Consider the following 23,429-nt stretch of genomic DNA (forward strand, 5'->3'; position numbering starts at 1 on the left):
AAGGCATCCCCTAACCCCGAAACCCATCCCAAGCTGTACCTCCCACTCACTGCAGCTGGAGTCCAGAAGGCCCTGTTAGAAGACCACTACTTTCAGTTAAGATGGTGTCTGTCACACTTGAGTAGTCCCCAAGTGGATTCTTTTTGTTTTGAAAGATTTATTTGAGAGAGAGAGAGAGAGAGAGAGAGAGAGGTGCCCAAGTGAGCACACACACAAGCTGAGGGGACGGGGTGCAGAGGGAAAAGGAAAGGGAGCAGCAGACTCCCTGCTGAGCAGGGAGACCAGTGTGGGGTGATCCTAGGACCCCCGAGATCATGACCCCCCCCTCAAAGGAAGATGCTTAGCCGACTGGTGCCCCTCCAAGTGGATTCTCTTAAAGGGAAAGATGCTACTCCAAATCTCTGAGAATATGCCTGGTAACCCAAATTATAGAAATTCTAGATTAAGAAATTGAAGTCTTAATCTGGGAGTGTCTTGCAGCTGTGAATTATCACTATAAGAGTTGAGACTTAAAAAAAAAGAGTTGAGTTTTTAGGCTAGGTAAAATATTTATTTTTGAAATGAAAATCCACAATTTGAAAACTTTGTCACTTGCAGAGCTCTGATAAGGTGTCCCTGGAAATGCAGGTTAGGAAGCACAGCACTGAGTCATCAAAATCCTAGGAGAGGAAAAGAAGAAAAAAGGCATAGTCATGGGCAGCCCTAGGGCATTAGCTGTGTAGTAGGCTCAATAAGAAGCCAGCTCAGGAGTAGGCTATAGGAGGCAGGTCTTTCAAAAAAGAAGTGCAACTAACAGTGATCTGATATTTGGCCTATGAGGCATTGTATTTTGAGGCAACTGTCATGTGGAACATTTGGGAAGAATTACCCATAGATACCTAGCAAATTGAGCAAATGCAAAAGAGATAGGTATTCATTTCAGGAAAAAAACGATGTATAGGAGAGGAAAAATAATCCTAGTTCACTGCTTGGTTGAAAGGTATACGGCATTTACCTGCTCACAGCAAGTAAACTGAAGGTTACTAGTGTAAACACTAAAGGTTAATTCAACAAAAAAGGACACGATTACAAAAGATGAAGAGAATGAAAATGGGAAGGTTTTAAAGGAGCAAGATCTTTATGTGACATAATAGGAAATCAGTAACATCTAAGACCAATGACTCAAGAATTGGCTAAAATAATGGAAAGTAGTTGCCTTTAGGGAGTGGGATTGACAGTAGGGAAAAATAAGTCAAGAGACTGTTTTTCATTATAATCCTTTAAGTACTTCTTGACTTAATACTTTTTAAACTTCTGTATTACTTTGCCTACAAACTTTGACAATAACAAAAAAATAACAACTCCACAGCCCATGTGATTCCAAGTGAATCTCGTCAAATCTAAAAGTGATCACTGTGAACACTAAGGATGGAAGTCTCCAGGGGACAGCAACATTTGAACCAAGAACCCTGTCCTCCACCATTGGTGACAATGACTCTGTGAAACCCTGAGAACTGAGTATCTGGCAATAGTCCTGAGTTTCCCCCACTAACCTAAATCCCACAAAATCATTAAAAACAAACAAATGTGAGATAAGTTCCATTCAATTTCTCCCAAGACCTTCTGCCAGATTCCCATCCCAGCTGCCTTGCCTAATGCAACTGTCCTGGCATGGTTCCCTTACCCAAGACGGAAATGCCCAAGCCACGAGGCAGTGAGGTTTTGAGTGGAGGTATGCTGCAGACCGCACCGCCTGCAGTGAACAGAGTCCTTCCACTCAATGGGAGCATGGCAGTTCCTGCCCTGTTTGAGTCCAGGGCCCCAAGTCTTGCAATAGTGGCCCATTCTCAGCCCAGTGTGGCCTCCTTTGCTGGCTCCCCTCCCTGATGAGAGCCTGTGTTTATTTGTGCAATGATGAAATCTCTTTATGGGCATTCTCTTTATGGGCAGATGACACATAAGTCCCTGCCCATAAAGTTAATTTCCCTGCAAACTGCTTCCCTCCAAAGCAACATGTCTGTGTTTGTAGTAGAAAATTCTGCACTTATTCACTGAATTTTATGGATTAGAAGGGTACATTTTCTATTTCCTCATTCTATCCTCCAGTTTCCTCAGTATGCTAGATAAATCCCAGAGTGAATTTATAAGGAGACACCAATGGAGAGAAAACCTTTATTTGCATAATAATAAACGTGGGTGAAGTAAGAAGAGGCATATGAGAAGCAGATTAGGGTGGGAGAAGAGAAGGCCCTTCGGGGATCAGGTAGAAAGAGCAGAGGCACTCTCATAACCACTAACACCTTCCAAGCTTGGCATCTGGACTCTGTTCTGTCCTCACACTCCCCTGGGACTTCTCTTTCCTTGCTTCATACTCTCACTGCTGGCCCTCTTTCCTTGTCTCACAGTCCCAAAGGGCTCCCTCCCCTAAACCCGGTGGAGGAGCACAGCTTCATACCCAAATGTACTTGGCAGCGACTACTCGGAAGCTGTTACTTGGATTTTTTGCAGCTCTTAGTGATTTTGACACCCTTGGACCGCCAGGAGTGGCTCCTCCTGCCACCAGAGGACTCTGGCTTTTCTAATAAGGAAGGTCCTGGCCAATTAGTCCAAGAAGGGCCTGGATTCTCTTCCAGGCTGGTGTCTCGGCAGAAATGCCTCCCAGAGTGGAAGGTGCTGCTGCAACAAGGGATGTCACCCGAGTTTTCTGGTGTATAGTCTGTGGTGAAAGAAAGGTGGAGAGGAAGACTCAGTCCTCCCCTCTCTCCAGGAGCAGACCCTTGAGCCTCTCTCCAGCCACTTTCCTTCCTGAACTAAAGGCTCCACCTCAAAGTCCCCATCTGGTGGCAGACCCTCCTTTTCCAGGCACCACAAATCCCCACCCAAGCTCTTAGACCAGACTCCCTCCAGACTCACCTGTGGCTTCAGCAGAAGGTGCACACTCCTCACACTCCCATTTCTTACTGTTGGATCTAAGAGAGGAGCAGTCCCTATGGGTTCCATGGGATCCACATGTAGCACACAGAATGAGGCGCCACCTCCTGCAGGAAGAGCCAAGGGAAGGTTGTGGGGACAAATATAACACTGACTACTGTTCTCACAATGTTTGCTACAGGCCAGGACCTTGCTGAGGGCTTCCCAGGCAATTTTCACTATACATTTTACCCATGACCCATTGTGGCTAAGTGCCAATCCCTGGACCCAGCACTCAGGCATACATACTCAAAAGGTGGATTTGGGAAGGAACTGAACCTGAGGGTTGCTCCCCTGGGCACAGGGGAGGAGCAAACCCTGAAGGAACCTGTCCACTTGTGCACAAGTGAGTCTCCGGCTAGTCAAGAATGGAACCTCAGGTCACCCTGAGGTCTGCAGACAAGAGTGAGTTGCTTGCTCTTGATCGTTGTACCAAGGTCTAAGTCTAAGATGGGCACTGATGAGTGATCATTCTAGCCAGGAGCCTTTCCCTACCCTTCTTCCTCAAAGCTGTCCCTGCCTTGTTCATACAGACAGATGGGGGCATCACAGTGTTGATAGCGCTGATACAACTCCGAGAAAGCCCCTGGCTCGAGTTCCCAGGCAGCATCTCTGCAGCAGGAGAAGAAACCGTTAAGAGGCACATGATTGGTGGTGAAACCGTTGTCTACCTGGGAGGAACTAGAAAGAACTCAAGCTAGCACAGCAAAAGAGTGCAACAGGCTGCCCGAAAACTGTAAACAAGATGGGCTGAGTGGCCCCGCAGCCAGGAGGGCTGAAATAGGATGAGTAGAACATGGGGATTCCTTAGTTTCACATTGGAACTCAAGAACCAACCCCCAGGGAATTCTGATCCCCAAGTACCCTTTTAAGGAACATGTCCACCCCTATTCCTACATTTTCCCCCTCCTTTTCTTTTAATAACTGACAGGCCCTCCCTCCACTCCTTTCCTCTTTATCATATATCAATGCCTGGGCTGCTTCTTCATTCTTTGAACTAACCTCACACTCACCTCCTCTCTAGAAATCTAGGCAACCCACTCCCTGGCTCAATTCCTGCCTTAGAGTTTCCACTACCTGTCTGGAATATGAATTCCCATTCTTAGCATTTCTTGAGGAAACTCTTCTCGATTGTTACACTGTGGACATTTGAAGAAATGTTTTGCTGATGTGTGGGCATATTTCTGTAAGAGAAACACGGAAGAGCGTTGTGTTTATAAATACCATCTTTGATCACCTCTCCACCCCAACCCTCATCTCACAAAACGATGTTGCTAAGAGAGCTTGATTGGGGATTTCCATAAAAGGGCTATGGGTGGGCTAATGGGAGGGGTGCAATCCAGGCATTAGACCAGAGACAAAGCTCAATTCAAGAGAGTACCCAGGAGTACCTCAGATATCATCTCTGGTTGTGGGGCTTATAGTGCTGAAAGGTTGCCTTTCCTTCTATCCCAGAAAGCAAGGCTGATTTTGAGGTTGCTTGACTCATTCAAACTTGCTTGCTCTAGCCATCCTGAGGATTTTGCTCAATCTGAACATTATCATGGATGAGGTCTTACAGGTCAAGAAGGGTGACCAGAGACTGGGCTGAATTTCCTCTGACTGCTTGGAAACAGCCCTACATACAGGCTTCCAGGATGGAACACAGAAGCCAAGACGGCCTGAGCATTCCCAGAGTGATCTAGGGAAAATGTGGAAGGTCCCCAGGGCAGAGAAAGCCCCACCTGTATGCACTTGCGGTGGTAGATAGTTTGACTACAACATGGACTCTGGATGTTTTCAACACTTGCTTGGGATAAGTCTTCACAACACAAGACACAGCTTTCCTCCCCTGCCTTCCCCCGTTGGATGTCCTGTGTTGGGCGGTGTTTTCCACAAAATGATCTGAAGAAGAGCAAACAGACTTGATTTCTGGTTTGTCACTGATGCAGTCTTCTAGCTGCCCGGCCTAGGAAGGGCAACCACCCAGGCCGAGGCCCAGTGAACTTCTACACTCATGGGGAGGAGGAGGAGCAGGGGAACAGCCACATGCCTTCTCACAGCTGTTCCTCCACTGAGGAAAACTCCCAGGACTATCTCCACAGACTCCTGTTCCTGAAAGCCCCACTTAGCTCTGAGCAGCTGTCTAAGAACAGCAGCTGTTTGTAATTTAAGAAGGGGGTGGAAAGCAAGAAGTAACCCCTGTGAAATCGCCAAGTCAAGACATTGTTTCTCATTATTGAATGGTAGGACAGATTCGCCAGTGAATCAAAACAGGCCTGTGAGAACCGGACTCTGATTTCATTACTGGCTAATTACGAGCAACATGCAAAAGGGCAGCCCAACTTTTCCCCCTCATCACTCACTTATACTCTCCAAAAAATTGCGAAAGGCAACCCCTTTCTTGGCCACAAGGAAGATGGAAGTTTCTGACGCATTGATCCTTCTGGCAGTTGATGGCAGCTCCCTTTTTCTTGCACACAAAGCAGATCTGCAAATGAGATCCCAGGCAGCGCTCAGGGCCCCAAGAAAGACACAGACATTCTGTGGCACATCATTCTATGGAATGAAAACTCTATGAAGCAATAGGCATTTCCTTTCCTCAGTTGACCTGAAAACTCTGGGGGCACCTTAAAGCTGAGTTTCAAGCAACACTAAGTTATTTTTTTTCCCCAGGATGTTGCTCCCTCCCCTAACTTAGGATACCACATCCCAGAGAAGTATGCAACTTAAGAGAAGGACCAGTTGGGAAATCCAAGGGTCCTTTGACTTCTGAACCAGCGGCTAGGGAAAAGAACAGAAACAGAGGTGGTGTTCAGGGAGGTATGAGAAGAGGCCTACCCGAAGGCACCCATAGGATTCTAGGGTTCTAACCTTCCTAGAAGCCCGTGCTGCCTCCTTTTTGATGTCTTCAGGCAGGAATCCATGGAAACCTCTGTTGGACTGGCCCCTCTGAGGCAGCTTGCTAGATAGTATCTGGGGGAGCAGTAGAACCAGGCTGTCAACATTGATGATCAGTGAAACAGTGCAGTGGGGTGAGGAGGATGACAGTATTGAGCTAGGAAGTAGAGCTTGGTGGGATATATATACATTTACAGGGTAATTTACTTAGCAAAGGCTTATACAACATCAACTGTGCTCCGAGTGCTTTTCAAATATTGACTCATTTAATCCTCATAACAACCTTGAGAGGTAGATACTATCAATATCTTCATTTTATAGGAGGATTATGTGACTTGCTCAGAGTCAAAGGACTCCAGAACCTGGGCTCTTACATGCCTCTGTGTTACACTGCTTCTCATTTACTGAGGATTGATTTTGTGTGCTGAGCCCTTTGGGGAAACAGTCCCTGTATATTGACTTATTTTATGTCCACTACAACCCTGTGATACAGATGCTATTTGGATCCTCATCTTACAGAGGAGCCCACTGAGGCCTAGGATGGTAAGTGACACGGCTGCGGTCACACAGCATGGAGGCAGCAGAGCTGGCATTCACATTCAAGCCCACAGAATCCATAATCTTACCCCTCTCACTATACTACCCCTTAGTAGAAAACAAATACTCTTCTCATAGTATATTCTCTACAGGAAGGGAAACAGGGCTTTAAAATCTCCTGACTAGGGCTGTCTGGGTGGCACAGTTGGTTAGGTGTTTGACTCTCAGTTTTGGCTCAGGCCTTGATCTCAGGGTTGTGAGATCAAGAACAACCCACATTGGGCCCCATGCTCAGCACAGCCCCTCCCCCACCGTGTACCTGTGCTTTCTTGCTCTCTCCCTCTCTCTCTTCCCAAATAAAAACAAGCCACTTAACTATAGTCATCCTGCCCTATTGGAAAAGGGAAGGAATTGAACTTTTCTTTAAAAAATTTTTTAAAGATTTCTCTTATTTTTTTAAAAGATTTTTTTAAAAGCTTTTATTTACTCATGAGAGACAGAAAGAGAGAGAGAGAGAGAGAGAGAGAGAGAGAGAGACTGAGAGGCAGAGACACAGGCAGAGGGAGAAGCAGGCTCCATGCAGGGAGCCAGATGTGGGACTTGATCCCTGGTCTCCAGGATCATGCCCGGGACTGAAGGCGGTGCCAAACTGCTGAGCCACCAGGGCTGCCCAAAAGATTGTTTTTTTTTGAGAAAGAGAGAGAAAATGAGCTGGGAGAGGGGGAGAGGGAGGGGGGAAGCAGATTCCTGGCTGAACAGGAAGTCCAATTCAGGACTCCATCCCAGGACCCCTGGACCATGACCTGAGCCAAAGGCAGCTGTTTAACCGACTGAGCCACCCAGGGTCTTTTATCTCTGAAAAGCCCCCAAAGCGGATTCTAGAATGGGAAATTAAGGAAAAGGATGATAAACTGTTCATGTACCCATAAACTGTAATGTATGTGTATGTACTTTGGAAGAATGTCAGCACCTCTGCCCCACCCTAAGAATCTCCCCAAAATACTGGGGAAGGTGCTGGACTTCCTACAGTGATTACATGTAATGTGTAATGGGGGCCCGGATTATTTTGATATAGAATAAGTGACCCTACACAGCTAGATGACTTGAAGACACTTGGATTATAGCAATGTTTTCCCAACTAGGCTTAAAAATATCTATTTTACACTAATCATCTCAGGGCTTTAGGGACTATATGAGTGATTTCTGTTTCCTTTATACTTCTAAGTAGTACTACTGTTTTCTACAATGAGCACATATCATTTCTATAAACAGAAAAATCAATAGTGAAAGATTATAATCTAAATGTCCTTTAAAAGTGGTTTGTTTTGGGGATCCCTGGGTGGCTCAGTGGTTTAGCGCCTGCCTTCGGCCCAGGGCGTGATCCTGAGGTCCTGGGATCGAGTCCTGGAATCGAGTCCTGGGATCAAGTCTCCCATCAGGCTCCCTGCGTAGAGCCTGCTTCTCCCTCTGCCTGTGTCTCTGCCTCTCTCTCTCTCTCTCTCTCTCTCTCTGTCTCTCATGAATAAGTAAATGAAATCTTAAAAAAAAAAAGTGGTTTGTTTTAATACTTTTTGGCACACCCATACCATGGAATACCAATTAACCTCTAAAAAGAAAAAAACTAGATCAATATGGAAAGATCTTCATAAGTGTCAAGAGGTAAAAACAAGCAAAATACAAAACACTGTGTATAGTATGTTTATTTTTATGTTGAAAATGTGTATGCTTGTAAAGGCATTGAGATTAACCAAGACCTGACACCCAAATCAGACAGAACTTACAGAAGAGGAAAATCACAGACCAATCTGTCTCACGAGTAGAGGTGTAAAATTAAACAAAATATTAGCAAATTGAATTTAGCACCATATAAAAAGGATAATACATCATGATCATGATCAAGCAGGGCTTATCCCAGAAACATAAGGTTTGTTTAACACTGAAAATTAAATTGCTCTAACAAACCCCATAAACAAAATAAAGGAGAAAAAAGGATCATCTCAATAGATGCAGAAAAAGTATTTGACAAAATTCAACACACATTCATGACATCCTCAGCAAACTAGAAATACAAGGAAACTTCTTTAATCAGATGAAAAGCCTACAGCTAACATCATATTTTAATGTTGAAAAATTGGATGCTGTCCTCCAACGTTGGGAGTAACACAAGGATGTTCACTCATGTAATTCTTATTCAACACTTGATCGAAAGTCCTAGCTAGTATAACAAGGAAAAAAGAAGAACTGAAAGATGGAAATGAAGAAGTAGAACACTCTTTATTCACACTACATGATTGTGTACCCAGGAAATCCTAAGGCATTTACCACAAAGTTTAAAAATAAAAACTATTGAACTAATAAGTGAATTTAACAAGATTACAGGATATAAAATCAACATACAAAATAAACTGCATTTATATATACCAACATCCAAACTTGAATTGAAATTTTAAAATACCATATACAATAGCATAAAAATCACAAAATATTTAGGCATTCATTTAATAAAAGATGTGTAAGATTTCTTCACTAAAAAAATTGCTGAATAAAAAACAAGTAAAAAAAATAAATAACACATTGCTGAGGCAAATTTTAAGAGACTCAAATAAATGGGGAAATACATCACATCCATGGATTGAAGATTCAATATTACTTGTTAATTCTTTCCAAATTGATCTATAAATTCAATGCAATCTCAATCTCAACCCAAATAGGCATTTTTAAAAAGAAAAATTGACAAGCTAAATATAAGATTTATGTGGAAAAGGACCTGAGAGCCAAAATAATCTTTAAAAAGATTGAGCTTATAATACTTAATTTCAAGATACTATGAAGTCACAATAATCAAGACAATGCAGTACTGTTGTAAGGATGATGCACAGATCAATGACATAAATAAATCATCCAAATCCACAGATATATGATCAATTGATTTCAATAAAGGCACCAAGGTAATTCAATGGGTAGACAAAAATTTCTTGGGACATACACAGAAAGCACTAATGATAAAATAATTGATAAACCTAACTTCATCAAAACCAAAAACGTTTGTTCTTCAAAAGATACCATTAAGAAAATGAAAAGACATGCCATGGACTTGGAGAAAATAGTAACAATACACATATCTGAAAAAGGATTTGCATCCAGAATATACAAGAAATTCTTATGAATTAATAATTCAAAATAACCCTACTTTTGCAATGGAAAAAATATTTGTACGGACACTTCACAAAAGAACATATGTGAATGGCCAGTAAGTACACTACACAAAAAGAAGATCAACATCTTAGGTCAACAGAGAAATACAAATTAAAACCATAATAAGTAAGATGCCAGTACAGACCTCATAGAATGGCTAAAATTTAAAAGATTGACCATATCAAGTTCTGGCAAGAATATTGTGCAATTGGAACCCTCATAAATTGCTAGTGGGAGTGTAAACCGGTACAACCACTTTGGAAAGTGGTTTGGCAACTTCACATAAAGTTAAACATACAGTTTAGCACACAACCAATAAATCCACTCCTAGGCATTTGCCCAAGGGAAGTGAAAATGCATGTTCACAAAGAGGCTTCAACATGAATATTATAGCAACTTTATTCATAATAGCCCCCAAATAGAAACAGTTCAAATGTCCATCAACAGATGGATAAGTAAGCCAATTACAAAATATTCATACAACAGAATACTGCTAGGCAACAAAAAGGCACAAGCTACCAATACATGCAACAACATGGATGAATCTCCAAAACACTGCATTGAATAAAAGAAGCCAGACACAAGAATACAATTGTTACATGAAGAGTAAAAGTAAGTATAAGAAGAGGTGAAAGTAATCTTATACTGCAGAACAGTGATGATCTCTGAGGCAACTGACTGGAAGGGTATGGGTGGAAACTTTCTGGGGTGATGGAAATACTTTGATTTGGGTAGTGTTTACATGAGGATGTATGTTACATCCCCATGATATAGGAGCTTATAAAAACTCATAAAACTGTATGCTTAAAATTGATGCATTTTATAGTATGCAAATTATAGCTAATTTTAAAAAGCACAGTAGGAAAAATAGCTCTAAGGACAATTGATAGCATGTGCTTCTGGGGAGAGGGAGAAAGATTGGGAGAGATTGTTTTGGGAAGCGACTTATTGTACATAACTTTATACTGTCAGGACTTTATAGCAGGTACATACATTACTTTTTACTTATTATTATTTATTTATTTATTTATTACATACATTACTTTTTAAAGACTAGATTTTAAAAAGAAAAAAGCTACTAAGACAAATAAGTAGGACTATGGATCTGAGGCTGGGTGAAAAACAAAGAACAGGCTGTACAGCAAGAGCCATGAAACATTCAAAGCAAAGGGGACCTTATACTCACAAGACAAAAATAATGCACGCTGAGATTGTCTTTCTGAAGAAATTCCCCCAGTTTTTCGGGATCCCCAGGTTCTCGAAGGCATAGCCGGCAAACTGGAAGAAAGGATGTAAAGAATTCATTTTGGGAGTACAAGGAGGATTGAGTATTGGGAAGAGGACATTTTGACAAGGATGAGGTTGGGATGAAGTGTTGCATGGTTATCAGTTAGGCCTTTGTATCATTTTGGTCACATTTGAGGAAGTTGGCTGCAGCTGCTCACTTTATATACTTTTATCTCAAGGGGCTTTAACTTGTTTCTTGAACTCTGGATGAACCATTTAAAAATCAAGGATGCTGAGTTCTTCAGGGTCTTAGAGAATTCTAGGAAGTTAAATAGGATGGATAGTTAGAGAAGCAAGCTTAATGCCCTACAGAGGTGGCCTTTGCTGAGCTCAGGAGGCAGCGGTTGAATAGAACCTCCAGTCTTTCTTACCAGGCCCTGAAGATGGCTTCTTTTGGGTTACCCTCCTTGTCTTGGCAGATTTTCTATACAAGAGAAGGAAGAAGTACAAGGTAGTCTTTGAGGATCCTATCAACGCACCTTGTAACATTTCCCTCAAAATATCAAAAGGCTAAGACATCAGTTTCTTTTTTTGTGTGTGTTATTTTTTGCAAGCACAAAAGAGACCCACAAAGTTATGTGAATTATGTGAGATTGTAATTATCTTTCTGTTCCTATTAGCTGTGCTGCCTTGGTAGACTGGATGAATATTAAGAGCAAATCCTCTTTTATACTCTTTTACTGTCTCTTTTGCCACCTACTCTGAATCTCTGGCGGTACCATGTTCACAGAGCATGACGAAATACTAAAACGTGCGAATTTCCTATTGTGAGGCACTACTCTTGGCTTTTTACATGTATTAGGTCAGTGTATCTACAGAAGGCTCTAAAAAGTGGGTGCCATTTTAATGCACATTTTCCAAGTGAGGGAACCGAGGCATAAGGAAAAGAAGTAACCTGTCCCAGGTCACCTAGTGTCAGCAAGTATTAGAGCCCGGATATGAATCTAGGCTGTAAGGCTCCAGAGCCAGCACTTTGCTACTGGGGACAGCCCTGGGCAGCTTCCAGGGGACCACTGGTGTGTGCTTCCACACTACCCAACCCCAGCCCTCAAGATCACAAAGGGAACAAAAAGTGCAGCATATACCATGGGTCTTTGGACCGTTTCTCCCAAACTCCCTTATGTCACACCTACTCTACCTCAATCTTTGACGTTCTTTCTTCTTTTCTTTTACAGTCTTCATTCGCTGCTGCCTCTCTCTCCTAACTTGAATTCTTCTATACTATTATGAGGACAATACAGGCTCTTCCAGCTGTAAATATAAACAGGGCTTGGTCAGCAATTTAATTCTCCATTTGGTACCACAGGGTCAAAGTAACTGTACTTTAACTGCCAACCCATGTGACAGAAGAAAGGACTCACCCAGTATCAACACCAGTAGTAGCCAATTAATGTTAAATCGCATCAAAACCGTTCTGGGCGTTTTACCTGTGTTAACTCACAAAACCCCTGTGCAGGAGGTACCATCACTATCCCCGTTTTCAAGATGAGGAGACTAAGACCCAGAGAGGTCACAGAGAGGCACTTGCCCAAGATCAGAGTTACTGCTATTACTCAGCAGAGTAAGAATTGGAACCACCGCCTGACCTGACTAAAATGGGTCTTTGCTTTTTTCGTGCCCCCTAAATGCATGAGGTAGCCAGCACTCAGGATAGAGGCTCATTTTGCCTCCAGAGTGTAGGCGCCTTAGTTCTACCCAGTAAAGGCTTGGAGAAAGTAGCTCTTTCCGGGGAAAGGAGCCCTTGGGATTTCGGCTGCCCGAAGCAAGGGCTCCCTCCAGTGGGAGACAGGAGAGAGCACTGACAAATCAGCCCTTGCTTGGTTCCCGTCACCGGGCTCAGCCGGCCTCTGAGGTTCCGTCTGTTCCCGACCTTGGTCTAGATCTGAGCCACGGGTAAAGCGTCCCAAGGTGGAGACGACTCCCTGCCGTCTCTCCCCCCAGCACCGTCAGCAGGCCACAGATTTCGTTCCATTAGTTAAGAGGGAAATCCCTGAAAGGGAAGGGACGGTTGAAAAAGACCTAGAATTCACTGCCATGAAGGACTGTGTCCAGTCAGGGGAGAGGGGAAGGAGGATTGCATTTCTTCAGAGGAGAGCTGAGAGAATCAGGTCTCTCCGGGGAGAGAGACTCCGGCGCTCCTTGTCCTCAGAGCCCGGCTGGGGAGCGGGAACATCTGCCAGGATGTCGGTCCGTTGTTCTTTCTCCTGGGACACAACGGCTAAGGCCACTAACTGGCTGCTCGGAAAACCAAAGGCTGCGGAAAACCAAGTCAGCGAAAGCACTTGGCCGGGCTGGAAGAGGAGACAGGAGGGCGTGAGCTAGGGGATCCACTTTCGGGACTGCTGAGCGGCTCCGGGTGGTTTTTTGTTTTTGTTTTTGTCTTTTTGGCGGGGGGAGGCGAGGGCGGGGCGGGGGGGGGGAGGGGGGGCGGGGCGGGGGGAGGGGCGGGGCGGAGTCCCGGCCCTCCAGCGACGGAAAGAAAACCTTGAAACGTCAGTCCTTGGCATCGCTGGATCAAGACGTTCCCGGAGTGGGGTTCTGTGCACGCCGGTGGTTGACGGGAAGACGCAGAGTCTTCAGAGCATCTGAGGGGGGACGCTGCCAGCGCCGGCTTCCACGAGCTGCTCAGTCCAGAGATTCCCTGCGAGCGGACGCTCCCTTCAGACGTCACCAAGCTGTTTCACTGGATGAGTGCTGGGTAAAGGCTTGTTGAAAGAAATCAAAAATAAAGTGGCGTGTTCGGCCCCGCCGCCGCAAGAATAAAACAATGATTTATTTGGAAAATACGTGTCGGTGTGGCCACAACCGTCCCCGGAGGTAACAGCCGGAGAAGGGGCTCAAGGAGCCTCCCGCGGACGCCAGACCAGGCTCATGTCGCGCCTGCCGGGCGGCGGGTGCGGGGCCGGGCCGGGGATCGCGTCCGCCGCTCGCTCCTCACGGTCGCGCACGGGCCGCCGCTCCCGGCCGGGGCCGCCCGCCCCGCTGTCGCCGAGGGCGCTGCTGTCCGGAGCTTTAGTCGTTGTCACAAGCCGTGGTAGCTACCTCACGGGCGGCCGCCCCGCGCGGTGACTGCGCCGGCGAAGGGGGAGAGCGCGCAAACGGGGGCCGGGTCACGCGGACTGCGACCCAGGGAGCCTGCGGCCGCGGGGACCGCAGCGTCGCCGACCGTTGGTGGAGCTGGACCGCTAACGGCCGCGCGCCCTCCCCGCCCCACCCCTTCCTCTCCCACGGCCCGCGCACGGCCCCGCCCTGGCCCCGCCCTGGCCCCGCCCGCCCGCCCCGCCTCGCCCCGCCTTTTCTTCTCGCGCGGGCAGCGCCCCGCCCCGCCCCGCCTTCGCCCTGCGCCCCCGCCCCGCCTCGTCTGCTCGCGCGGCCAGCGCCCCGCCCCGCCTTCGCCCCGCCCCGCCTTCGCCCCGCCCCTTCCCCTTCCCCTCGCCCCGCCCCCCCGCGCGGGTGCCGGACCCTGGAGAATCGATCCAGCGGAAGACAAGCCCAGAGGCGGGGCGGAGAACGTCGCGCCGTGGTGACGTAGTGTCGCCGGCGCGGGCGGGTGACGCCAACTGGGCCCGTTGTCTGTGTGTGGGGCTAGGGGCCCCGGGGCGGCGGGGGCTCCCGGCGCGGGCGGCGGTGGGTCGGGAGGGCCTGGACATGGCGCTGAGGGGCCGCCCCGCGGGAAGATGAATAAGGGCTGGCTGGAGCTGGAGAGCGACCCTGGTGAGGAGGGCGCTGGGCGGGCCGGGGGCTGGGGAGGCCTGGTGCGCCCGAAACGCGCCCGCCTGACCACCGCCTGCCCCTCTTGTCGCCCCACCCAGGCCTCTTCACCCTCCTGGTGGAAGATTTCGGTAAGAGCCGCTCCTACCCGCCGGATCCGGGCTATCGGGGCCCACTCCCGTGCCCTCGCTCCACACCCAGGGGCTGCCCTTCCCGACTTCTTTCCTTCCCTGATCGCAGGTGTCAAAGGGGTGCAGGTGGAGGAGATCTATGACCTTCAGAGCAAATGTCAGGGGTGAGTGGCTTGGTGCCAGGGCCTTCCCTTACACCCTGAGAGCAAGGGAAGGGCCAGGGGAGGAGTGCCCCTCGAGGGAGGTAGTGTAGGAATCAATCTCATGCATGGAAGCACCTGTCTTTGGGTGCCCTCCTGACCAAGCTGATGTTTTCGTTTTCTCCCAGTCTTCCTTCAGCACCTCCCTTTGTGTAGTAGTCCCCTTCCCCCAGTACATACCTAACCGTCCTTTGGAGTATATAGTTCAGCTGCCCTTTCTGGTTGCCCAGCAGGAAGGCAGCCCCTTCTCTTGAACCCAGGTCACACAGTGCCTACTGTAGTTGACTAATTTCTATTTTCATGTACCCGAGTGCCGGTGGCTTTAATCCCTTCATAAAGGTCTTGTATTGATTGGTTGGTGTGTGGCATCTGGCAAGGCCCCTCTTGGGTGACCAACCTCAGGGCCTTGTCTTGGTGGTTCTGCAGAATAGAGGTGTGGAGGGACTACAGTGCATGAACTGAGAGGTCTGTTTATCTCCCAGGAAAGAAGGGACTGACAATAGGTGTTCGTTTGCTTCTTTCACTGCCCTGGGGCCTAGGCCTTGGAGTTCACAGTGAGAATTAGTGTTTAAATTCCTCGATCAGAGTTTTTTCCTTGCCTTACCAGTCTGTTCCTACCCTGTCGTGGGCCATGGGTTCCAGCTTTTCATCTCTTATCCCAGAACCATACACTTCATGAGGACACAGGGTATTCTGGAGCATCACAGCCAGAAGCTGAGCTTGACTCCCTGCAGCAGGCTTCTGGGTGTGAGGGCTCAGGGCCACTTTGAGCATTGCTGGAAAGAGGCCAGGGTAGAGGTGGGATCCGGGAAGGATACCTGAGTGGCAACACAATACATGGGAATAGGCAGGAAAAGAAAGGGGAGGCTGATTGCCTTCCCCCACTTGGCTGGTTTAGCTTTACCCCTTACTTTCCCCAGCCCAGTGTATGGATTCATCTTCCTGTTCAAATGGATCGAAGAGCGCCGATCCCGTCGCAAGGTCTCTACCTTGGTGGATGATACGTCCGTGATTGATGATGATATTGTGAATAACATGTTCTTTGCCCATCAGGTCTGCTGGGCTCTGTGTTCTGTTTGGAGGGCGGGATACTGCCATTGTCTTTGCTGGGAAGTGGAAGTTGGGGAAGGCAGGAGGAGGAGGAGACAGGCAGATAGCAGGAGTGGTGATTAGAGAAGTCCTCTGGCAGAAGGAACTGAGCGCTTATTCATTAAAGAAAAGGGAGTATCTTCAGAGCAGGGTGGTGTTGAGTCCTCAGACACTTGGGTATTTAGTTGAATGAACAAATGTGGGGGGAGGTGAGGGAAGCTGATGAGTTTTGTTGTCCAGCTAGGACTGTCCCTCTCTGGGTCCCCATTCTCAATGAGTGTGGCTTGGGGTGAGGCATGCTGCATGTGAGTGACTGTTCTTGGGTTTCACAGCTGATCCCCAACTCTTGTGCCACTCATGCCCTGCTGAGTGTGCTCCTGAACTGCAGCAGTGTGGACCTGGGGCCCACCCTGAGTCGCATGAAGGACTTCACCAAAGGCTTCAGCCCAGAGGTAGGCCGTGGTACCTCACTCCTGGCTCTCAGCTTGCCAGGCACATCTGACTCCCAAGCCCACTTGTAAGGCTACCACATGGCATTTGACACCATGAGGCCATTTCCTTTTCAAATTATTTACATGATGTTTGACCCTTAAATTTTAGTCCCAATTGTCAGGAAAGACCTAAGGAGGAAAGGAACATTCCTTAAGTGACACTCTGTTAGGACTTTGTCAGGTCTGTGTCTGGCCATGTTGCTCTCCAGTGTCCACTCATAATGTGCAAGAATAACTCCATCCTTCTGGGGCTCAGGAGTTCTCTTCTGTCCCCACTGACCTCTCAGGAGAATCCATCTGTGCTTCTTCAGGTTCCTGGAATGCCTCCAGGCCTATTCTCCAGAGCTTTGCTTCCCACCCTGAGGTCCAGCTGAGAAGTTGTTTTGATGTCTTATTTCTTTCTCTCTAGAGCAAAGGATATGCAATTGGCAATGCCCCAGAGTTGGCCAAGGCACATAATAGCCATGCCAGGTGTGTGGGAGCTGTGGGAACTGATGGGAGTTGGGGTAGGAAGGGTTGTCCTGTTCTGGGCCCTGAGTATGTCCTTCCCTAGGCCGGAGCCACGCCACCTCCCCGAGAAGCAGAATGGCCTTAGTGCTGTGCGGACGATGGAGGCGTTCCACTTTGTCAGCTATGTGCCTATCACGGGCCGGCTTTTTGAGCTGGATGGGCTGAAGGTCTACCCCATTGACCATGGTAGGGACCTTTTGGGTTTTTCTGCTTACCTTCTGGGGAGCTAGGGCTCAGGGTCCTGAGGTGTTTGGGACCCAGTGGCAGGGGGTGGGAGTTGACATCTGTCTCTGGCTGGAAGGCACCCTGCACACACTATCTTACCACCCCAGACTCCCTGACTCAACTGCTCTCCATCTTCCTTCCCATTCCCGGCCTACCCAAACTCAGGGCTTCCCACCTGCTGACTCCTCATCTTGGTCTTCCCTAGGGCCCTGGGGGGAGGATGAGGAGTGGACAGACAAGGCTCGGCGGGTCATCATGGAACGTATCGGCTTGGCCACTGCAGGGTAAGGGCTCTAGGCTTGCCCTGCTCTCTGGAGCTGTGCCCCTATCGGGAGGGACACAGAAGAGGGAAAGCATGGAGGCCACATTATTCGTGCAAGGCCAGATCAGCTTAGATCTTGGGCCTCCCAACTCCTTGCCCTATGTCTCACCTAGGCTTGCCTATGGCCTGCTTTGGGACAGACTGGGGAGGGGCCTTGGTGGAACCCTAGGTGGCCCAGGCTTGCTGGCTTACTTGCTGAAGGCCCCTCACTCAGCTCATCAGAAGGTACCAGCTCAGCTGCCTAGCATGCACTGCTAGCTGCTGCCTGCCTTTTGGGGTGGAGCTTATACCTATGGCTATAGATGTGACTTTCGGGAGCCCTGCCAATTTGTTCACTTCAACCTGATGGTGGGGCTGTGGTGGGAGCTGCTCTCACGGCTGCGGCTGTGACTGCAGGGAGCCATACCATGACATCCGCTTCAACCTGATGGCGGTGGTGCCCGACCGCAGGATCAAGTATGAGGCCAGGCTGCACGTGCTGAAGGTGAACCGTCAGACAGTCCTGGAGGCCCTGCAGCAGGTGGGGGCCCCTCCTGCCATCCCTCTTCCCCCCACTGGGGCGCATGTCTCTGATTCTCAGATCACTCTTTATTGTGGACCTGTTGAACTTCAACTGACCATTCCTTTCCTCTGCTTTCCTTGTGGAAAAGCTGGGACTCGGGGTGGGAGTGGGAATAGCTTCTTAAAGAAGGTTTGGGTTCGGCTATTATCTTTCATTGTGAGGGAATGGATAGTGCCAAGGCCCTTTGCTTCCCCGGAGCAGCTGGGGTCTGCTTTCATTCCTCTGAGCCTTGGATTCTGTTTTTAGCTGATCAGGGTAACACAGCCAGAGCTGATTCAGACCCACAAGTCTCAAGAGCCACAGCTGCCTGAGGAGTCCAAACCAGCCAGCAGCAAGTCCCCCCTGGCGCTAGATGCAGGCAGGGCCACAGCAGCCTCCGAGGGCACTCACACAGGTACCAGGGATCTGGGTGCCTCCCCTTCACCTCATAGCCACCCCATCATAGCTTGAGCTGAAAGGCACAAGCAGAGCGTGTCTTCTTGTATGGATGCACTTGGGCAGTGGTTCAGGGGCTCCTTTGGGAGGTGCCTGTAGCCCTCCTTGAAACATGGAGAGCGGTCCTCCCTAAAGAAAGGCACCTGTAAAGGGTGGACATTACCACAACCCCTGAGCCTTCTCTAGAATAAATATTCCCTTTCTGGTTTTCTTAAGAGGTTTTGTTTTTTTTTTTTTTTTTTCCTGCTTCCCTTCCTTTTTCCATCTTATCCTTCTGTCTTATAATGGGCCCATGACCCAGAGCTTGCTGACTCTCATCCCGTCAGCTAGTGTACCTGTTCTTTGGCAAGGGAGGAGGGAGCAGTGCTATGTCTGGTGGGTGGGGGACAGGTTATCTTGAGGATCTGGCTGAAGGTCCTGCCTGTGCTCCTTTTCTCTCAGATGGTGTGGAGGAGGTAGCTGGTTCATGTTCTCAAGCCCCAACCCACAGCCCTCCCAGCAAACCCAAGCTGGTGGTGAAGCCTCCAGGGAGCAGCCTCAACGGGGTTCCTCCCAACCCCACTCCCATCGTTCAGCGGCTGCCAGCCTTCCTGGACAATCACAACTATGCCAAGTCCCCCATGCAGGTGAGCTGGAAGCACCCTTGCTCAGGTTCATCCAGTATTCTCTTGAGAGGCTGCAACAAGCAGTTTCTTAAGGTGGTTCCTTGGTGTCCACCCTGTACCAAGGCCTAGGTGGCCAAGTCTCTCTGTTACCCAGAAGCCCCCATAGGGGCTTAGAGAGGCAGAGAGAACTCTAATTTTCAGCCCACTCACACAGCATTGGAGCAAGATGTTTAGGGCACATTCCTTGGTATTATTCTATGAGGTAGGTTTTGCTGGCAAAGTAAAGGCAAATGTTTCAGGGGTGCTCCGTTTGTCTTAGAAGCCTTGCGTAGGCAGGTCGTGTGGGTGGACAGCACCCTCCCCAGGAATCCAGGGTGGGCTCTGGAGTAACTGGGGTTCAGTGGACTTGAGCTGGAGAGCCTCATTGCCTTTCTGGCTATGAGTGCTGTCTCCAGCCTGGATTGACTGGTCCCTGCTTATGGCTGCCCTGGGTCTCTGCCTCAGGAGGAGGAAGACCTGGCAGCAGGTGTGGGCCGCAGCCGAGTTCCAGTCCGCCCACCCCAGCAGTACTCCGATGATGAGGACGACTATGAGGATGATGAGGACGATGACGTGCAGAACACCAACTCTGCCATCAGGTCAGCCTCGGCTCTGGAAGACTAGAGGCTCAAGTACTGCTGATCCTATCTTGAATATTCTAGCCCATGTCTGAGGTTGCCCTTTAGCATATAACACTGAGCACCTACTGAGTACAGGGTCCTGTGGGAGGCTGGCACACAGGGGCTGACTCCAGGAGGGCTTAGGGCAGTGTTGAAGACATGTAACCAGACAACAAGGCATGTCCTGTTGGGAGGTGGCCTTTCAGCTAGGCCTCAAAGGATTGGATGAAGCAGGGATGGAGGAGATGGGGCGGGGAGGAGTTCTATCCAAAGACGTGGCATTGGCAGAAGGCCAGAGTGAGGCTGCTGGCATAGACGTGTCCTTTGAGAACACATGGCTGGGCTTTTGGAGCTTCGGGTGCCTGGCTGGGAGGGTCAGGGTGCGGGACCAAGTATGAGGAGCTGCAGTGTCACTCCCTGGAGGCTAGGATGTGTCCAGGGCTATTGTGGGCACTGCTGGACGGGGTCACTTATCCCCTTCCCTTGGCTCACCTCTCATTGGGCCCCCTAGGTACAAGAGGAAGGGTCCAGGGAAGCCAGGGCCACTGAGTGGCTCTGGAGACGGGCAGCTGTCGGTGCTGCAGCCCAACACCATCAACGTCTTGGCTGAGAAGCTCAAAGAGTCCCAGAAAGACCTCTCAATTCCTCTGTCCATCAAGACAAGCAGTGGGGCAGCAAGCCCAGCCGTGGCAGTCCCCACACACTCACAGCCCTCGCCTACACCCAGCAACGAGAGCACAGACACAGCCTCCGAGATTGGCAGTGCTTTTAACTCACCGTTGCGGTCTCCCATCCGCTCAGCCAACCCAACACGGCCCTCCAGCCCTGTCACCTCCCACATTTCCAAGGTGCTTTTTGGAGAGGATGACAGCCTGCTGCGTGTTGACTGCATCCGCTACAATCGTGCTGTTCGTGACTTGGGTCCTGTCATCAGCACGGGCCTATTGCACCTCGCTGAAGATGGTGTGCTGAGTCCCCTGGCGCTGACAGGTGGGCCTGGGACTGGCTCACTGGCCACTTGGTGGACTGAGGAGGGAGGTGGCCAAGTGACCACCAGGTGTCCTGCACTCTGAAGGGTCTTCTTATGCCTTCTCTTCCCAGAGGGTGGGAAGGGTTCCTCACCCTGCAGCAGACCAAGCCAAGGCAGCCAGGGGTCCAGCAGCCCGGAAGAGAAGGAGGTAGTGGAAGCTGTGGACAGCAGAGAGAAGCCTGGGTTGGCCAGGCCTGGTGAGCCCTTGAGTGGGGAGAAGTACTCCCCGAAGGTGAGTTCCTTTGCAGCTTTCTCTTCTCTTCTTGCCAGAGGGAAGGGCCTGAGGCACTGTTGCTCAGGTGCTGGGGTCTTGGAGTTCTGGTATAAAGGTTAGTGGCTGAGGACCAGGCGCCAGGAAGACTGTCTGGGTCGGGGAGCAGCAGGGGCCTTAGTGGGCTCTGTGGACTCTGAGTGCTTCTCCTTGCCTCCAGCTGCCTCTTGGTGTGGGGGGGGACTTGATGCTGGCCAGTCCCCCTCAGGGGGGCATTGCGGGATTTTGGCAGGAGCTGCTGGCACTGCTGAAGTGTGTGGAAGCAGAGATTGCAAACTATGAGGCCTGCCTCAAGGAAGAAGTGGAGAAGAGGAAGAAGTTCAAGGTGGGTCACCTTTCTCCCAGCTGCTGGTCCTCTGCCCATCTCTTCCCCGAGATGCGACCTCCTGAAGTCAGCTGGCAGCTGCTCTGGGGCAATGGGCTACAGTGTTCATTCTTCTCTCCCACAGATTGATGACCAGAGGCGGACCCACAACTACGATGAGTTCATCTGTACCTTCATCTCCATGCTGGCCCAGGAAGGTGAGGGGACTTGGCACTGCATCTTACCTGGCATGCCCCGCTGAGAGCCATGTCCCTCAGGCCTCTTTTGGGGCTTGAGCAGACTGGGGCTCAGGGATGCCTGAGGGAGCCTCGGCTCCTGGCTGGGGCTTGTGGCCCATTGAGTGGGTGGCTGCTGTGCATCCAGCCACCTGTTCAGTGGCCTCCGCCTCTTTGCAGGCATGCTGGCCAACCTGGTGGAACAGAACATCTCCGTGCGGCGGCGCCAAGGGGTCAGCATCGGCCGGCTCCACAAGCAGCGGAAGCCCGACAGGCGGAAACGCTCGCGCCCTTACAAGGCCAAGCGCCAGTGAGGACTGCCAGCCCGTACTCTGCAGCCCGCTCTTGCCGCATGGCCCTCACCAGGGCCCCTTCCCTGCCCCACTCCCCCTCTTCCCAGTATTACTGAATAGTTCCAGCCAGAGAGCCCAGCTCCGGGAATGGGACCCAGGCTGGATTCCCTGCATTGTGCCCCAGGGCCACTCAGCCCCATAGTGCTCTGGAAGCAGCAGCTGGAGCTGGGGCACAGTGAGGTGCTGCAGCTTCCTCCACAGCCGGCTGTGGAGTGGCAGGACCTGGCCTTTCTGCCTTGGCAGCAGAGTATATATTTTACCTACAGAGACGTCTATTTTTCTGGGCTCTAACCCATCTTGCCACCACTGTGTTGACATAGCCAGCTTCCTGACTGCATTCTTTCCAACAGTTGTCATCCTGGTGGGCCCAGGTCCCTGCGTCATGCTGGAGTCATGACTGCAGGGGGCACAGCTGGGGGCCTGGGTGGGCGTTGGGCCCTGCTGCTCTAGCCTCAGCCACCAATCGTCCCTGTTGTGAGGAAGCCAGGTCTGCTCTTCCTCCTGGGAGAGCTCCAAACTCAGGGACCCGGCTGCTAGGCTGGATGGGGAGCGGGGTGTCCTAGTAGGGGTGGGATGAGCAGCCTGATGGGGTCCCACGCCTGAGCAGAGAGCCGTTTTTTGGCCTATAAACTCCCTTCCTGGCTTCAGCAAGGCTCTGGGGCTCTTTGCCTTCAGTGTTGTAGCCCTGGCAATGGGCCTGCCTTGGGCTCCTGGGCTCTGTCCTTGGAGCCTGGGGTTCAGAGGAGCCCCTGCCCAGCCCCTCAGTATTACCATGTCTCCCTCTTCTTAGGGATAGCAGAGACAAAGCAGCTTGCAGGAAGCTGACACCACTCCCCGCCATGCCAGCTTCCTCAGCCTCTGCAGGGCACTCTGGGGGACAGCAGGACTAAGTAGGACAACCAGTTGGAACCCCACTGTTCCCAAAGGGCCTAATGCCAAGGGGTGACGAGCCCAGCACTGTCTTCTGGAGCTCAGGCCCCAAACGTAGCTTCATGGCCTCTGCCAGTTGGCTTTGGAGGTGATCTAAGCAGCCCCCTTATCTGTACATAGTGACTGGGGCAGGGGATGGCTGGCCAGTATAGCAGCTGACTTCTCTGGCCCCTGTAAATATTGGATCAATGAATGAATAAAACTCTCCTAAGAAATGACCTCTCCTGTGGTTGCTGGCCTAAGGTTTATAGGCCAGGCTGTGGTAGGAGTGAGGACCTAACCAAACCTGGGGCCCAAGGTCCTGTGATCAGAAAGATGAGAAGTAAGTATTCTCAGGCATCGATGCTTCTGGGGCAGAGATTCTTGGGACCCTAGATCCAGGAGTTAGAATCTGAGCTGAGGAGGGGCTTTGGGTGGACTGTGGAACCTGAAGAGGACACTGGGAGGAGAGAGCCATGGCTTTCATCCAGTTCTGATGGCCCTGTGACCTGAACAGATGCTGGGTCTCTGAGTTGAG

The 23,429-nt window shown here is 49.9% G+C and overlaps 2 protein-coding genes across 8 annotated transcripts; one reads left to right on the plus strand and one right to left on the minus strand.

Moving 5' to 3' along the window:
- Window positions 1-593: 593 nt before the first annotated feature.
- Window positions 594-14,032, minus strand: PHF7 (PHD finger protein 7). Of its 6 annotated transcripts, none has more exons than XM_055344893.1 (11): window positions 13,333-14,032; window positions 11,987-12,099; window positions 11,220-11,272; window positions 10,748-10,839; window positions 5,803-5,904; window positions 5,295-5,419; window positions 4,674-4,833; window positions 4,027-4,133; window positions 3,445-3,561; window positions 2,893-3,017; window positions 2,149-2,695 (listed from the first exon to the last, which is right to left on the minus strand). In XM_055344893.1, the coding sequence occupies exons 2-11, from the start codon at window positions 12,028-12,030 to the stop codon at window positions 2,469-2,471; spliced, it is 1,152 nt and encodes a 383-aa protein (XP_055200868.1). In that variant the 5' UTR covers window positions 12,031-12,099; window positions 13,333-14,032; the 3' UTR covers window positions 2,149-2,468. The 6 variants fall into 6 exon arrangements, with proteins under 6 accessions (XP_055200869.1, XP_055200868.1, XP_055200865.1 ...); XM_055344890.1 differs by having other exon boundaries at window positions 11,987-12,838; XM_055344892.1 differs by lacking the exon at window positions 13,333-14,032 and adding an exon at window positions 12,719-13,232.
- Window positions 14,033-14,392: 360 nt separating this feature from the next.
- Window positions 14,393-23,135, plus strand: BAP1 (BRCA1 associated protein 1). 2 transcript variants are annotated; one of them, XM_055344781.1, is made up of 17 exons: window positions 14,393-14,562; window positions 14,661-14,690; window positions 14,800-14,854; window positions 15,811-15,943; window positions 16,312-16,431; window positions 16,880-16,941; window positions 17,024-17,166; window positions 17,411-17,489; window positions 17,924-18,011; window positions 18,336-18,483; window positions 18,966-19,150; window positions 19,634-19,767; window positions 20,300-20,778; window positions 20,890-21,050; window positions 21,322-21,414; window positions 21,539-21,611; window positions 21,810-23,135. In XM_055344781.1, the coding sequence occupies exons 1-17, from the start codon at window positions 14,526-14,528 to the stop codon at window positions 21,941-21,943; spliced, it is 2,154 nt and encodes a 717-aa protein (XP_055200756.1). In that variant the 5' UTR covers window positions 14,393-14,525; the 3' UTR covers window positions 21,944-23,135. The 2 variants fall into 2 exon arrangements, with proteins under 2 accessions (XP_055200756.1, XP_055200755.1); XM_055344780.1 differs by having other exon boundaries at window positions 14,394-14,562; window positions 17,924-18,047; window positions 21,810-23,134.
- Window positions 23,136-23,429: the final 294 nt, after the last annotated feature.

Source organism: Nyctereutes procyonoides, unplaced genomic scaffold (assembly GCF_905146905.1).
Source record: "Nyctereutes procyonoides isolate TBG_1078 unplaced genomic scaffold, NYPRO_anot_genome, whole genome shotgun sequence".
NCBI classification, from domain to species: Eukaryota; Metazoa; Chordata; class Mammalia; order Carnivora; family Canidae; genus Nyctereutes; species Nyctereutes procyonoides.

What these genes read in the sequence shown, in the direction of transcription:
- PHF7 (XM_055344889.1), bottom strand. Translation starts at nt 10,942, where the DNA reads ATGCAACACTTCATCCCAACCTCATCCTTGTCAAAATGTCCTCTTCCC. An exon ending in CAGCACGGGCTTCTAGGAAG is followed by an intron (nt 5,420 to 5,802) that starts GTTAGAACCCTA and finishes TCTCATTTGCAG; the next exon opens with ATCTGCTTTGTGTGCAAGAA. An exon ending in GACAGCTTTGAGGAAGAAGG is followed by an intron (nt 3,018 to 3,444) that starts GTAGGGAAAGGC and finishes CTCTTCCTGCAG; the next exon opens with GAGGTGGCGCCTCATTCTGT.
- BAP1 (XM_055344780.1), top strand. Translation starts at nt 14,526, where the DNA reads ATGAATAAGGGCTGGCTGGAGCTGGAGAGCGACCCTG. An exon ending in ACATGTTCTTTGCCCATCAG is followed by an intron (nt 15,944 to 16,311) that starts GTCTGCTGGGCT and finishes TGGGTTTCACAG; the next exon opens with CTGATCCCCAACTCTTGTGC. An exon ending in GGGAGAAGTACTCCCCGAAG is followed by an intron (nt 21,051 to 21,321) that starts GTGAGTTCCTTT and finishes GGATTTTGGCAG; the next exon opens with GAGCTGCTGGCACTGCTGAA.